The sequence below is a fragment of the Rhipicephalus microplus genome, chromosome 5, assembly GCF_043290135.1.
Source record: "Rhipicephalus microplus isolate Deutch F79 chromosome 5, USDA_Rmic, whole genome shotgun sequence".
NCBI classification, from domain to species: Eukaryota; Metazoa; Arthropoda; class Arachnida; order Ixodida; family Ixodidae; genus Rhipicephalus; species Rhipicephalus microplus.
In genome coordinates, this window is record NC_134704.1 from 5,999,725 (window position 1) to 6,017,068 (window position 17,344).

The 17,344-nt window shown below is 46.2% G+C and overlaps 1 protein-coding gene across 9 annotated transcripts in view; it reads right to left on the reverse strand.

The window, feature by feature from the left end:
• Positions 1-16,982, reverse strand: part of LOC119174035 (ecdysone 20-monooxygenase) — a 147,003-nt gene extending 130,021 nt beyond the window's left edge. For 4 of the 9 annotated variants that reach the window (XR_012895276.1, XR_012895274.1, XR_012895275.1 and 1 more), the window contains exons 1-3: positions 14,621-16,923; positions 7,892-8,129; positions 4,835-5,028 (exon numbers count right to left, since the gene is read on the reverse strand). Coding sequence is in view for 6 of the 9 variants with exons in the window: in XM_075894738.1 (XP_075750853.1) it covers positions 4,835-5,028; positions 7,892-8,129; positions 14,621-14,765 (577 nt within the window). In the remaining 3 variants the exon portion in view is untranslated. Of the gene's footprint in view, positions 1-4,834; positions 5,029-7,891; positions 8,130-14,620 lie in introns of all 9 variants that reach the window. The other 5 variants (XM_075894743.1, XM_075894740.1, XM_075894739.1 and 2 more) reach the window with 2 other exon arrangements.
• Positions 16,983-17,344: the final 362 nt, after the last annotated feature.

The window sequence follows — 17,344 nt, forward strand, 5'->3', positions numbered from 1 at the left end:
TGCAGAGGAAGGTACAAGACTCCGTAAGTGATACGCAGACGCCGATGGGAGCACCAATCAGCTAATAACCAATGGACGCAGCAAGACTACCTGCTCACCGAGATGGCTGCATCGAAATCAAGGTTGCAATTGCGTAGCCAGTCCCCGTCTCGCAGCAAGACAAGGCTCACACGATCACCGAGAGGTTCCAGGTCCACGATGCCAGCTCCAGTAGACAAGGTGAGCTGGGCGGACAAAGTCCGGGGCACCGCACGGGAGGGGATCGGTAAAGCACCTACAGCTCCAGAGCAAACAAATTTGATCAATAGTTCCATTATAGATGAACTAAGAAAAGAGAATGCATAATGCACGAGCTAGTCCAAAGCTAACCCAAGAGGTGCAAGAACTCAGACGCGAGCGTGCCGTGTTGGCACAAAACAAGCATACCGAAAACCACCCGGTGGCGGCGAACGTTCCAGACGTGGGCGCTTCAGACTCATATTCAGACGCAGGTGCTCCAGCTTCGAAAAAACGGGCGATTCAACCAGAAGTACACGAAGAAGGTTCCGAGAGCCAGTTACGAGCTGAAATTACGGAATCAAGAAAATGCTGTGCACCATGCAAAGCTTCTTTGAGACGCTACACGCAACTGTCCTCGGACTCTCGAATAGGACCACTAAGCTCGAGGGAAGCATGCAGATGACAATGAATCACCCCGTGTTCACGCAACACGGACACGTAACGGCGCACAGCGACGCGGGACCAAGCACCCTTCCAGGGCAGCCGGGTAACTTAAGCCCGCATCATGGCTAACGCTGCTGAAGGCATGGTCATATGGCAGTGGAATTGTTGTGGCTTCACCGGAAAAAAGGCAGTTCTACAGCAACACATTAGGCACTCAACACGAAAACCAGACATTATATTACTTCAAGAAATGCTTACAAACGCGGCTACCTTAACAGGCTACAATGCGCACAGCAGCAAAATCGAGGGAAGGGGTTTATGCACGCTCGTAGGGAAGCGTCTCACGTTCGTTCACCATGAACTAAGCGGCGTCCATATGAAACATGCTCTCATCGAACTAGTCCCCACTAAACGAAGGAAAGAAAGCATGTTTCTATTGAACGTTTATAGTAGCTCGTCAAAGCAGCGTCAACGATTCAGGGCGTTGCTTCAAAAGACGCTCAAGATTGCTGGGTGTAGGACGCTTGTTGTAGGGGGTGATTTCAATGCGACAGACACGGCGTGGGGTTACGGATACAGCACGGTCGAGGGAAGACAACTAGGCCAAGACGCGTAAGAGCTCGACTTTACTCTAATAACGGATTCGGAGCACCCGAAAAGAATAGACAACTCCGCCACCAGGGACACGACTCTGGACTTGACCTTCGTAAGAAATGCCGGGGCGGCAGCCACCACATGGAAAAACACATCTGCCGAACTAAGTAGTGACTACATGATTATCGAAATTCACGTTCTAACGTCGGACAAAGCGCAGAACAGTAAATGCAGATTTGAATGGACTGATTGGGACGATTTCAGAAAGAAATGAGGGCAACAAGAATCTACAGAAGATAAAATCACAGACATTGTAGCGTGGTCCCGCTCACTGGCAGAGGAAACCAAAGCTTCAACCAGGAAAATTGAAACAGCGATCGAAGCAGACAAGATGGACAGCTGCCTGGCGCATCTCATTGAGGCGAAGAACTCTATCTTAGCAAGATGGAAGGGACAGAGGCTCAATCGAGGACTCAGAAAGAAAATAGCGGAGATTAACCGCAACATCGAGGAACACTGCCGCATTCTCAACCGCCAGCAATGGAATGAGTTGTGTAATTCAATGGACGGGCAACTACACAATAGCAAAGCGTGGCACCTGCTCAAGTACCTCCTGGACGAAACGAAGACCAAGTCACACCAGAGGGACTGCCTTGCCCATCTGTTACATAAGGAGATCGAAAAACATGGTAAAGATTCAGTGGCTGCCAGATTACGGGCGAAGAACTTACCACACACTTCATCTGTGCCGCACCGCCCGTACGAGGGGGACGCGAACGAAGAACTAGATAAGGACTTCAGCGTAGAAGAGATCAGGACGGCGCTGCACAGTCTCAACAGCAGATCGGCGCCGGGTCTAGATAAGGTGTCGAATCGTGCTCTAAAAAATCTTGACGAACGATCCGTGCAGCGGTTGACGGAATACATGAACGACTGCTGGCAGCGGGGTTGCTTGCCAGAACAGTGGAAAACTGCGAGAATTCTCCTTATCTCAAAACCCGGTAAAGCGCCGAGCCTTGACAATCTTCGCCCCATATCGCTGACGTCGTATGTAGGCAAGGCTAAGGAGCACGCTCTACTTAACCGCTGGCAAGTCTATCTAGAGCTAAAAGGGGCATATCCATCATCGATCATCGCATTCTGCCCGCAGTTATCCACACAAGATGCAATGCTACAGTTGGAACATCACGTACTTGATGGCGACACGAAAGGAACCAGAGCAATTCTTGGCCTCGACCTCAAGAGCGTGTTTAATAAAATCGAGCACTCGGCGATACTGCACCAAATATCTCGACAAAACCTCGGTCTACGTGCGTACAACTACGTAAAAGATTTCTTGACGGACAGGCAAACCGTTCTGGTGGCAGGAGATCTCCAACTAGAAGAGCAAATGTTGGGAAGCACTGGCACACCACAAGGATCCGTAATCTCGCCCATACTTTTTAACCTAGTCATGATTGGGCTCGCTGAAAAACTGCAAGCAATTGAAAACGTCCGCCACTCAATCTACACCGACGACATTACTATCTGGGTGCACCGAGGCAGCGATGGCCACATCGAAACGGTGTTACAACTAGCAATCGACACAGTAGAAAAATATCTCGATGGAACAGGACTACAATGCTCACCGAAAAAGTCCGAACTCCTGCTCTACCGCCCCACACACAGGGGTAGGCCACTCGGGCCTAAAGGAATGGCAGCGAGGACCAGACGAGAATACGAAGAGATCAGGCTACGTACTAGTAACGGAGCAACGATCCCGATAGTAAAAAGAATAAGGGTCCTCGGCATGATAATCGAGGCGAATGGAGGTAACGAAAAAATGATCACTAAACTAAAGCACAAGACTACAAACGCCATGAGAGTTCTCAAGAGGGTCACTAGCAGAAGAAGTGGAATGAGAGAGGATAGTCTCATACGGCTTATACACTCTTTTGTCATGTGTCATATTGCGTACATTGCGGCATTTCACAACTGGTACAACGCAAAAGAAGCCAAGACCAACGCCCTTATCCGCAGAGTGTACAAGGTGGCACTGGGTCTACCCGAGTCCACCAGCACGCACCTGCTGCTTAAACTTGGACTTCACAACACGTTAAGCGACATAGCCGAGGCACAGCGCACTTCACAACTGGAAAGACTATCGGGCACGACAGCGGGACGCAAGATCATGGAAAGTCTCGGCATCCGCTACTACACCGAACAAAGCAAGAAAGTCGCTGTGTCAGACGCGATCCGACAAACGATAAGGTTTGAGCCAATTCCACGCAACGCTCACTCGGAACACCACCCGGGCAGAAGAGTGGCCAGGGCAAGAGCTCTCTTGCGCACTTACGCCGACGAAATGGGAACGCGGTTCGTTGACGCCGCTCAATACGCAGACCGCTCGCAATTTGCAATCATGGTCGTCGATTGGAAAGGCGAAACGAGAATATCGGCGAGTATTCGATGTGACCACACACAAGAAGCGGAGGAAGTAGCGGTGGCACTCGCGCTCACGGATCCGTCATGCACTACTGTCCTCTGTGATTCGAGACAAGCAGTAAGAAACTTTGCCAAAGGATGGATCTTGCAACGAGTGGCCAAAGTCCTGCACAATAGAACATTTTATCAAGAGACAGAGCTTCAAGCCAAACTCCTGTGGTTCCCGGCTCACATGAAAGAGGTATCGGAGACACACAGCAACCTAAACGAGGCGGCACACGCCAAGGCGCGCGAGCTCGTGAATCGCGCCGGCGACTGTTCTCTATGGGGAAACACCAAAGACCGTTTGACAACTTATAATGAAATTACCAAGGCTTTCCACCTGGCCCGCCGAACCTTTCCTCCACCCAGCGAGAAGCTGAACAGGATGCAGGCGGTGTCTTTACGACAGGTGCAGACGCACACGTACCCCAACCCATCGCTGTTTAACAGACTATACCCCAATATATATCAGACGAATATGTGCAAGATATGCCATTGTGAGATTGCCACATTAAATCACATGCTCTGGGACTGCGCTAGAAATCCGCGAGGTGCTAAATCCGGAACCTTTCTGCCCCGGTTGGTCGCTGCCCTGTGCAGCCCCAGCCTCGGTGACCAACTCTGGGCCGTCCAGCAGGCCCGCGAGACGGCGGTCAGGCAAGGTCTTGACGTCCCCACACGGGAGACCTAAGGTCCAGTCGGCGAAAGCTCTGCCGGACTTCCAATAATGCTCTTACCAACCCCAATAACATGGCAACGAAAAGCACAAGATCGGGTTGATTGGCAGATCATGGGAGATGCCTTTGCCCTGCAGTGGGCGTAGTCAGGCTGACGATGATGAACACTTGGAATATGTACATGCCTAAGGTATAATCCCATAAACACAAAAAGAATGAACCGCTGAGTATAAATACATAGGGCGAAATTACTTATCAATGGGGTGACACACTGCTGAGAATGTGCCATGGTCCCAGGTAATTATAAGCTGTATGGGGTGCGATAACAAAATTTTATACTTGGCCCAGATGTGGCAAGATGTTCTGGGCAAGCAAATTTATTTGAATTGAGTGTTTAATACAAGAGAGTTGCTGATTGTGCAGCAGATACTCACATTCCAGAGCAAGCCTAGACAAGGCATCCTGAACACAGTCTACTTCCAGAGTGTTGGGGCCTCTCAACCATCGCACGTACTCTGCGAAGTCATTACAGATTTCCTCTTGCCATGTCGCCAGCTCAGCTATGTTCTTCATCTCAAGCAGCACTGGTGCAAGTGCCATGCGTAGCCGGTGCCACTCTTGGCCATGCCTAGAAAGGTTGTAGAGGAACAAACAAATTATCATTGTGCAATTTTGCTCAACTGCAGCACACAAGTGATGCCGTCAACATCTCAAGCAGCACCGGTGCAAGTGCCATGCGTAGCCGGTGCCACTCTTGGCCATGCCTAGTAAGGTTGTAGAGGAACAACCAAATTAACATTCTGCGATCTTGCTCAATTGCAGCACACAAGTGATGCCGTCAGACTACACCTAGGAAGCTGCTTAAATGAGTCCCACCATAATAGTGAGCCTATCTTGGGGCACTGCATAATTTTTTTAAGTGCTGTTTTTTCTTCATGATTGCGAAGCCCAAGTTCCATCTCGGATGTTCGGGCACACCACAAAATGCCTTTCTCGGCGACGTGAGGTGACCCTCACAAGCTTCCGCTGTTCCCTGGTTGAATTATTATCTTCAGAAAACTAGCTTCGCATTAGCTAAACTATGTTCAGTTTGCAATGAACCGGAAACAATAGATCACTTCATTTTCTCATGGCATCGTTCTGCACCACTCCACAAAATGTTTCGTAAAAGGCCGGTTGGCATGCTGGGAGTAGCATTGAAATACACAAACTTCTTATCATTTGGAGCCGGTCAGTTCGGTACGGGCTGCAGTGCTGTTCTGTCCGCATTACATAAATTCATCCAAGCAACCGGGAGGATACGTTGTTAGTGGTGCCACCTCATGGATACAATTCTCTTTCCCTCTTCTTTTTTCTATCTTTTATCACCGACTTCTCAAATCCTCTTGCTTTTTCCACTTCTTTTTATGTACGTTATGTCTCTTACTCTTCTGATTTCTCGCCCCCTCTCTCTCTTTAAGTAGCATTGTATTTAATTTTCCTTATAAAATACAATGTGACCAATCCCCGTAGGTATTAGTCAAGATCTTTTAGGTGACAAAACAAAGCACAAACATAGAATTCTTGGTCTATGGCTCTGGTGTATATTACGCAACATTATTTCTGGTGTTCAAATCCACTGGTGATCCCCCTCCCGAAACTACTACTTTGGATGGCATCACTGGAGCAGCTGCGCAAGAACCGAGGTGTTGTCAGGACCAGCTTCACACGAACTATCATGCTCCTGATGAACGAACTGCAGGCCATCGATCCCAATGCCTGTCAGGTCGACTCTCACATTACCGACCTCACCAAGAAGAACATGGAGCTCGTCGACCTCAACAAAGAGATCCTCGATGCAACTGATGATGACGCTTATGAGGAAGAGCTTGAGGCCGCAGAATAGTAAAACAGAAAGGCCTCTTACACCGCGTCCCAAGCACGGTTCTTCCTCCGAGAGGCAGCAAACAAGGCGACAGTAGCAAGTTCTGCATGGTCGGAGGCTACAGAATGCCAACGCCGGTGGTCCATCACCTCAGCACAGAACGAGGTTAGCGACTCGTCGCCTCGAGTAGCCTATATGACACCCAGTCAAGGAACCATGCAAAGACATGACACAGTGGTCCTGCCGAAGCGAGATTCCAACATTTTCGGCGCACTTCAAGATTGGCAGTCCTTCTGAGACCATTTCACTGCCATGATTTACCTGAACGAAGACCTTTTACAGATCGAAAAGTTTAAGTACCTGCAGTTATATTTGAGTGGTGAAGCAAAGAGAGCAATCGAAGGCATCCGACTAGCAGAAGGCAATTACAGTATCGCGATTAAGACCTTGACGGAGTGATCTGGTCGATGCGACTTGCTCATCAATGAGCACATTGACCACCTGCTCCCCTCAGCACAGTCAAGTTTTCGACAAGGTGCAGTTTCGAGTCTCTGCATTGACCAGCTTGGGCGTCTCACCTAACCAGCATGACATCCTCAACCGCGTGTTAATAAAGTTTCTGCTTGACGACCTCACGATAGTCTCCCGCCAGAAGGTGAAATAAGCGCCGCAGGATACATCAGAAAGAATGTCGCGTAAAGACCCAAGCCCTAGACCAAAAAATTATTCCACCCAACCTCCTCTCATTGTCTCCTTCCTCTTGTTGCTACCTGTTCGCACTAACGTGTTGTCACATGTTCGAGTGGGCAATGTATTCACGGTTACCCGAATGATCCCCCGAAGCTTTGCCCACTCATAATCATTCACTTCATGGATGTGCTGTGTTTTCTATCCTAACTTGGCCACAAAACGAAACCGCTAAATTATAGAATATAAGGCAAAAATGTTGAAATGTGAACAAATGGAACACATTCTACATACAATGTGTGCCAATTTGACTCTCATACGGACGGCTTCCGCTGTGCATGCACAGGGGCTTTGTTGAAGCCAAGCTGGTGTCTGTAGGTATACACTCATGGCATTCCATCAAACAAACGTTTGAGTGAGAGCCGGCACTCATGTTGCAATTATGTTTGGCCTTTGTCCTCATCTGTTTAGCATTTTAATAATGAAATACCACCCACCCACCCATGTTTCTCTTCCCACTCAGCACGAAAATTCTTGTTGCCGACATCCTCTGCACACCATCAGTTGCAGACACATTGTTGACTAATGGCCAGTAAACAAACATGTGTAATCACTTGCTATCAGACACATCAAAGACATATTGGACTTGAAAGCATCGCATTAAATGTGAAAGGTCACAAGAAAATTGGCAGGAACCTCAATGAAGATCTAGTTATTCATCCTGCTACAAGCTGGTGTAAGTACATATGTTGACATATCTGTTGTGAATACAATAAATAAAGCTTTCATTAATACTCACAAAGGCTAAAATACAAAATATGCTTCTTGCTACTGACTAATCTGCATAGAACAATTCAATTTCCTTGGTGGTTGGGACAAACAGTTGGTCTATACTCAAGAAAACCAGCATCTTTTAGTCTGAATTAAAGAGCCAACTCACGCATTAGAAAGTCCAACACTGTTGTACTTTTCAGGGTGATCGTTGCGGTACTTGCAGACAAACTCATTTGGCGGTCGATCCGGCCAGCGCCCCTGGTTTTGAAATATGACCTGGAAGTCGTCTGGGTTGAAAGAGTGAACCACCGGCTTTTGCCACTGGTACTCTTCTTTCATGAGGTCACCATACCGATAGTACTTATCAGTGCTGGCTTCATGAAGTTGGTAGAGATTGTATCGCCCTGCACCATGATTTTGATAAAATTTGTTTTTTTCTTTTACTGTGGCACCCATCACGTGCAATAGATAATATTAATAAACCATGCACACATATCAGGATTAGTGGCACCTTAATATGCAAAGGAAATCTGATAGAAGAAACAGGGCATTCATGCAGAGAATCTACAGCTACTCCTTACTGCCATAATGTGATTGGCCTAGTCAAGAAAAAAAGATTGAACGTTGAAGCCGAGTGATTTATGACAATATTCTACCTTGCTGGGCAAACCATTTAAAGAGAACGCTAATAGGAAACAATCAATGTCCTTTCAAACATTTCTTTTTGTTAGTGAAGGTGAGAGAATTAGTTTTTAATTTTCATCGGTGTAGCATTTCTTTCTCAAGTCTCATCTGCTGCTCTCTTAAACAATGCTAGCTGCCAAAATCCATTGCAGTGCAATCAACTGATACATTATCACCACTGCTTTTTCGCTACCTGTTTTCTCACTCTGTAGGACAGAGGCCAGTGGCTGCACAGCCTCATTACATCAGCAGTGATGGCACCCCCTTTTTTTGGAAATAAACCTCTCTGTTTTTGTGTTTTCTATCCACTCCTGTAATAGCCAATCAACCAGGGGCGTAGCCAGGGAGTGGCATGCTGGGCACGTGCCCCCCGCCCCCTCCCCCGAAATTTTTTTTAGCCATAGCATAGAGAGCAAGAAATGGCCACTTTAAGGGGGCGCCCCTCCCAAAATCAAGGTGGTGACCCCTACCCCCAGAAAAAAAATTTCTGGCTACATGCCTGCAATCAACAGCTGAGATTATAAAATTATTTATTAGCCTGACAGCATACGAAGCCATCTATTGCCTTCTAATCCAACCATCACAAAACATGTGCCATGTCAGCGTAGCTTCGAACATGTAAAAGGACTCGTCATATCATCACAGCATGTTGTGGTTGTCTCACAGTATCCCTGGCATGCGCTGTGGCTTTAATGTAGAAAGCTTGGTTCATTCAGCACTCGGACAAGAAGGGAGAGTGTGTGTCCCTGCACTGTTGCGCAGCCCAACATCACAGCTGCCATAGTACAGACGGCCCGCAAGCACACTGGGAATGTCACTACCATTTGCACGATTTGCCATGTGCTGAATCTCATTACTTACGTCCAAAGGTTCGCTCCTACATGCTGAAGAGAGCATTTAAAAGGTGCTGAAATTAAATGTTTGGGGACAAAGATTCAGCACCATTTGACAGCCATTTCTCACAGTAAATATTTTTGGGGGACTGGTGAATGGTGATTTATAAAGTAGTTGAAATACTTTTTTGCTTTAACGTCCCTGCTAGTACTTATTGCTTGCAAGAGCATAAAAACCAAGTACAGAGAGATTGTGAAGGCTTTGCAGCATAGCTCTGCACCCTCTCCAACAAAAGTAAATGATATAAAAACTAGGACAGAGCTTGAAAAGCTTACTAGCAATGTTAGGGGATGTTTAAGGGTTTCAACCACACCTGAAAATTTTTGTTTTATTTATGTCATCATCATTTCCAGCCTGTCTATATCCACTGCAGGATCTCCCGGTGATCTCCAATTTGCCCCATCTTGTGCGAACTTCTTCAATTCGTCGCTACCTTACTCCACTATATTTCCCATCCCTTCATTCTGTTGCCCTTACTCTCTGCCTCATGTAAAGAGCCCAGTTTTTTCGCTTGGTGTCAACCATAGAGTTTCCTAAATGAACAAGAGGGGGCTGCAATTGTTCAGCGACCATGGGGATTGTGGGTAATACATGGATATGCCTTCATGCTTGCCGGCTTCAAACGCAGTTGCAGATTTGTTTATTGCAGAGCTTCGGTATTGTTTCGAATAAAAGAACAAACCGTTTTGAACTGACTAAATTCAAGTTGGTGAGCAGGTGGTAGGCCACCTTCAGAAGTCGAATTTTTTTCGTGAGATCGATTTTTTTTTTTTTTTGCACACCCGAACATTTAGAAATACATAGTTACAAAAATTATCCTCCTATCATCACTAATTTGTGAGTTACAGCTAGATTTCTATATCCCATGCTCATATACCGAAACGAAAACCACAATGTGTTGGTAACAAAAGTAAGTGTTTTTCGTCTATATTAACAATATTTAAAATACTTCACGAGTTTTTATTTTTTTATTTACATTTCACCTACATCGCCATGAGGCATTACATAGGGGAGATACACATAATAATTTGACTACATAGTTTTCAATTGAAACAATAAATTCAACAAATAAACAGCACTCAAAATATTAGTTTTACATTGACTGTTACATAAAAAAATGCCAATATATACAAGTTTGTGCTTATAATAGTTTTTAAATCATTAAAAACGGCCACAAGGGGGATGCAAGATGCTTGAAGAATGTTTGTTGTTTAGATTGGCCGGGTTACGTCAGGCATCGTTCTGCATTTTTTCCATGTGTCAACACTGAACCTGTGTGTTCTTAGGCCACCTGGACCATTATCAGATCAGCATGGCTAAGTGCAGAACTTGGAAGACAAGGAAGCGCAAGTTTGGTGGAAATCGCTACACAATGACGAAGCTGCCTCCTGACACGGGCGCAGGTGTTTCGGCGACCGCGAGCAAGCTTGCAGACATTTTGAAAACGTACAAGACTCAGCTGGAGAATTGTTTGCTCGAAGGGAAGAAGCTTGTGTGACATTCTTTCTTTGGTTTTTCCATCACTGACATGCCCTGGATGCATGAACCCAACGGTGAAGCTCGAGGAACACTCTCACCAAGGGATATGCTCAACCTGTGCGGTCATGTGCTGACTGTGGGCTCGAGCATCCATTTGATATGTCTCAAAAGATGGGACGTGCTAATGAAAATAATGTTCATCTCGTTTACGCAATGCGCCAGTTATAAAAAGGGCACGTAGGTGCGGAAACGTTTGCCAAAGTCATGAACATGATCGCTTCTCCACGTCACTCCGCCTACGACAAATTATCGTCTCGGCTTTCTGCAGCAGCAGGAGAAGTGTCGTCAAAATCTATGGCCGATGCTGCTGTATATCTTTGTCGTGTTGTGCGCAGTGCCGAGTGTGGTGTTTTAGGTGATTGCACATGGCACAAGTGAGGCCATTCATCTTTGAACGGATGTGTGTCTGTGATTTCTGATGACACGGGAAAAATCATTGATGTTGAAGCCCTTTGTAGCTCTTGCAAGTCTAGTAAAACTAGAAGGAAGTTGAGGCCAGAAAGTGCTTCTAATAAGGAATAGAAGGCAAACCACACTTCCTGTCAAGCAAACCATAAAGGAAGTGCTTGCAGTAGGGAGACGGTTGGTCTGTACTGAATATTTGAGAGGTCGCAGCCAAAAAGAGGCTTGAAGTACCTGAAATTATACGGTGATGGTGATTCCAAGAGCTATGCCGCTGTGAAAGACATGTATGGAAAGGACAGTGTCCACAAACTGGAATGCACTGGGCATGTCCAGAAACGTGTTGGCTGCTGCCTCAGAAAACTGAAGAAAGGAGTGCATGGTCTCGGGGATAAGGGAAAGCTCACTGATGCCCTCATTGACCACCTGCAAAACTACTATGGCATTGCCATAAGCGCTAATCTTGACAACCTTTCTGAAATGAACCAGTTTTTTTCATTGCAGCTCTACCAACAAGCATCCGAGACATGGTCGTGCCCTCTTCGACCGAACAGCTTGTGTAAGTACAGAAGGGTCAAAGCACTCGGCCAAGGAAAGTATGTGCACAAAGGAGGACTTTCGAATGATGTGCTCAACAAAGTTAAAACTGTGTACAGAGATTTGTACTGATACGGCAGCGGGCTCTCAAAGAGGTCTACGTGAGCTTGCCTACAGTAATGTTTGCTCGCACGATACTGTGGCACACTTTAATAATGGCAGTGTTAGCACCCACACATACTGAGGCAAGCTGGCATAGAACCAGGATACTACACGATGAAAGATCGCCAGAGATCACAAGCGCATGCAGAATGCCAAACGCAAGTCAGCGGATGGGACAAAACAGGCCAGAAAGAAAGAGCAGCTACATGAAGAAAAGGTGACCATAATGCTATTCAAGAAGGACGCACCTATGAATATGGTGCATTTTAGGACTTTGTGCAAGGTTTCTGACACCTTGTGCCCGCTCTGAAATATTTGTTAATGTTTTTCTCAAAATAAGAGTTTGCTCCGAATTATGTGACTCCAACTTTCATAACTTTTGTCTTAGGGCATGCTCTGAACTGAAATTTTGACAATGTATCAGCCCTTTATATATCTCTGCAGTGAACTAGGATAAAAAAAATTGATTGGTTAGCTTTGAATTCACAGCTGATTTTGAAAACAAAGTCAGTTTAAATTGGCCCTTTTTCTCCATTTTTTTGGAATTTTTTTAACATAACTTCCTTGATATTTACTGTATATTATTTATCCTAGTTCACTGAATAGCTCCAACCATTGGTTACCGAAATACCAAAGCTTTACTGAATTCAGGCAGCCGTTAGTCACTTATCACGGCTGGTGTAACTATCACTTTTCATTAAATTTTTTGCACCTTAAATGACTAGGCAAGGTAAAGGAATGAGACAGGCTTGTTCCGAAAAAGCAGTTATTTTATTCCTGGCTCTTTCGGTTAAAATGTGTTTTTTGGGATGGCCTACCACCTTAAGGTGGTGAAGCATAACTGATGAATTATTGCTGATTATTGTTTCGTGAAAAAGCAGCATCAAGCCACGTGAAGCCAAATGGAGCGTAAGGTACGAACATCAGGCAAATTCATGTCATCATCCTCAGCCTGACTACGTTCACTGCAAGACAAAGGCCTCTCCCATGTTCCGCCAGTTAACCCGGTCCTGTGCTTGCTGCTACCAATTTATGCCCGCAAACTTCTTAATCTCATCTGCCCACCTAACCTTCTGTCTCCCCCTAACCCACTTGCCTTCTCTGGGAATCCAGTCAGTTACCCTTAACGACCAGCAGTTATCCTGTCTACGCGCTACATGCAAGGCCCATATCCATTTCTTCTTCTTGATTTCAACTATGATATCCTTAACCCCCGTTTGTTCCCTAATCCACTCTGCTCTCTTCTTGTCTCTTAAGGTTACACCTACCATATTTCTTTCCATTGCTCGCTGCATCGTCCTCAATTTAAGCTGAGCCCTCTTTGTAAGTCCCTAGGTTTCTGTTCCGTAGCTAAGTACCGGCAAGATACAGCTGTTATATACTTTCCTCTTGAGGGATAGTGCCAATCTACCAGTCATAATTTGAGAGTGCTTGCCAAATGTTCTCCACCCCATTCTTATTCTTCTAGTTACTTCAATCTTGTGGTTCGGCTCCACAGTTATTACCTGCCCTAAGTAGACATAGTCTTTTACAACTTGAAGTGCACTATTACCTATCACGAAGCGCAAATTCATGTACTACCTATCATTCCCATGCTCGCTAAACTCCATGCACTGCAGCTTCCACAGACATTAGTGCCAGAGTTCCCTCTATAGTATTCATAGGAAACTCTATGGTGTCAACTAAGATACTGCTAACCCTGCTGTGCCTACATTAACACTGTACATTGCAGTGAATGTAGTGTCGTCCTCAGCTTTTTTTTATAGCTGCTTTGTTGTCCTTCAAGTCTCAGCCAAATATTTTGGAACTGTCAGTGAGCATCGTTTTTATACTGTTTGCTTTAATGACAGTGGCAGATTTTCCCAAATTTTATGGGAATGCATGCTAAATGTGCTCCAGCCCATTCTTAATCTGCGGTGACTTTTGCTGTTAAATTTTTTTCATTAGACTCTCCTGTTGGCACTTGTCCTACATATATGTATTCTTGTATACACTCATAGCATATATGGTTTCCAATTGTCAGCTATTTCGCTTTTCCAGGCTATTTGGCATTATCTTCGCCGTTATGTGTATCTTTAGGCCTCCTTTAACACTTTTCTTTTTTTTATTTTTGGTACCGTAAAGTACCACATCAACTGAAAACCATAGGTTGCTGAAATGTTATCTGTTAATTTTGATTCCAGCTTCTTTCATTAAAATAAGAATGCATCTTTAGAAGAAGTTTAAATACTTCTGCATTGAACAACTGGGCACATAGCATCTCCCTGTGTGACTCTTTCCTTTAAGTGTAAAATATGTACTTTACATAACTTTTTTTTTTTCGTGGAGAAGTAAGACAGCTGTGGAGTCCTTGTAAATGTCGGTTAAGGACTACTGGTGTAATTTTTAGGTACTACTTGTTGGCTTTTGGCTGGTGCTTTTAATATTTCTACATAGTCGAATGCTTCTAAACAAAGGGGTTAGTTGTGTTGAGCAGTTTTCTACACCTGATTAATCTCTCCATTGTAAGGTGGCCTTTTCAGAAACCGGCTGGTTGTGTTTCATGTCATCCTGTTCGAAATTACGTTTGTAAATCCGAAAGTAAGACGATGGGCTTGTCAACACACGTATCCGCGCACGACATAAACTAGCGCAAAGGGAGAGCACGTCGAAGGAGACTAAAACGGGCATAACCTACCCCATCTCGAGTACTGCCAGCTCGTTCCGATGAAAGGCAGCGACGGCTTGGGGCCCGGGATGCGGTGGAAGGCGGCCGCCGCCGCTCCCAGCGACACGGCCTCCGAGCCGACGCTCCGGGCTAGCGCCCGCGCGGCTCGCTTCATCTCCGTGGTGCCATGCGCCACAAAGCGCACACCCGTACTGGGTTTTGTTTCTCGCGCCCAACCAACACTACTACGGTGACATGGAAGCCGAGAAGGCGGCGACGAGCAGCGCACTTCCTAGTAAACACTGCGCGGCCGCTTCTCCTGGCGGCGGCCGTTGTTCGCGGGCTGCTTTGTGTTCCTTTATCGGGGGAGCCGTATCGTGCGCTTTTCATTCTCGCGTCATCGGCGGCCGGTGTACTGCCCGCCACTCGACTGCCCCAAGGCCAAAGGTCACTGAACAGTCGCCGTTGTCGTACCTGCGCGCACTAAGTTCGTGCCTCGCACGTAGTGGGTAGCCACACCACATCGCTTGCGAATGTGCTGCGGCGCGAAAATATTGCGCCGCTTTTGCGCAGCGGCAGGCACATGCTGCACGGTGTTCTGTCAGAGAACACCTGTTCTGTTTTAACGCAACCGCCACAGGGAACACTATACCACAGCGGTTGGTCAACAAACGCAGGCAGTATCAACTGCGCCGTAGAATATGGTATCACATTCTTTCGAAGCGTGCCATTTGAAGGAATATATACGTGCGCGCAAAGTACAGAAATGTTCTTCAAATGAGAAAAACATAAGAAGAACGACAGGACGCTAAAACATTTAGAGAACACCGACCACTTTAAATATTTACACATTTAATTCCGCCAAGAAGCGATTGTCGGCTGTGTAATGCACAATGAATTGAGTAAAACATTGTAATACATTTCTGACACTGCACTGAAATGGCGCTATTTGGCCATCAATTGGCCCTTGCGCCATAAAGCACTACACATCATCATCACATTTCTGACATTTTTGTATATCAAGAAACTAATTTATTCTGTGTTCCATTTGCTAACAACATAAAGTATATATGGCCGCCGCGGTGCAGCGCTCATTTTGACAAAAATCTCCGTGTGCATGTTTCATGTCAATGTCCATGCTATTAAAACATTTCAATTTCATTTGTAAGATCTGGCGCCAGGTTACAAATGAGACGAGCGGTAAACTTGTTGGCGCTCTTGCAGTCTGCTCAGAGAACAGGCACTGTATGCAGCCTATTTGCCCTCAACTTAGAGGCCCTCAAGGTTACCTTCGAAGCTTGGGTCCTTATCTGCAGAAATATCTTTTCGGCCATAGAGAAACAATAGTTTGGTGGTACACCTTATCGGAGGTTCGCTTATCTCACATGACACAATTTATAGTGTCACCAGAACAGGCGCTATACGATACGGTATTGCGAAGTTTTACCTTGGATCCTCCTATGCCAATGGAAAAATTACATTCTTAAGCGCGGAGAATGTAGGGGCCCTGGATGTCCTATGCTGTGATTTAATGTCGCTAGGCGTCAAGGTGTAAGCTCGGGCTTTTTTAGACTATGACGACACAGACGTGCGCAAACTTCCAACTGAATTTATTATCAAAACGATCGAGGCATATATAAGTACGGCAACGAAGGAGGTTAAACTCCTTGAACACCTTGAGCAACGAAGGAGGTTAAAGACCTATGTCACAGGTGATACGCACTGTCGCACTGCGGCCAGTGGTAGTGTATAGGTGTTCTGTGCTGCGGCGCACCTGAGTAACCACCTTGGTCCATTTTCCTTCCTCCGTGACCTTGGTCTGTGTCGTCCGTATACATAGATAGAAATAAGGAACCAATTGTGTACAGGATAGATAACATTAATTCTGGTCCAGAAGAATCTTCTTCCCATTTGATAGGGGCAAAGAACACCTATAACCTCCTTGAGAACACCTACATGCTCCCACGTTGAGAAAGGTCCAGCCTTACCGCCACATCGTGGACCTTCTGGACAGCCCGGAGTTAGTCAAACTAAAGCCCCTCCACGCGTTTTTTGCTAGCGGCAGTAGACGCGATGGAGGAGCTTTACGTCAAACCAGTTGTGGCTCTTGAGAAAGGAATGAAAGTCTTCCTCCATGGTCCGTGTGGGGCTGCTAAGAGGGGCACACCAAGAGCATGCATGTGCTGTGCCTAAAATCACTAATTACCCTACAGCCGGTACACAGAGGTATAATGCTTAGAATATACTTATATTCTAGGCACTATAATAGAGCAAAGACCTCCGTGTACTTGCTGAACGGAGAGTTTTGGATATGACTTCGTCTGCGTCCTGGCTAGTACACTGTAGCCTGGGCCTTGCGTAATTTCCATGTGGCAAGGGGAAAGCCCGGCCAGCGACTCATCTGGTAGCTAGCGATCTCATTGAAAGTAGAAAATGTATCTGAAGTAGGGTGTGTTGGCGTCCAAAAAGGCTGGTCCAAGACCGTCACCGGTGTTACCCGGCACACCGCGGCGTCCCAGTGCCCAACTCAGCCGGCAAATTCATAGAGTTTCCTAGAACTAGCCCACTTCGACGCCCTCGTGCACCTGGAACAATGCAATGACGTGATGAGCACCTTACCCTCAAATGCCCTAGCAACCTCGTCACAGACAGCCCCAGTCAAAAAAAGCTCTAAGGGCCTTCAGTCCGTATCTGTCTGTCCGACTGAAGGAGCGCCAGCGCAATGGCCAGCTGCTCTGCCTTGGAGGCCCAGAT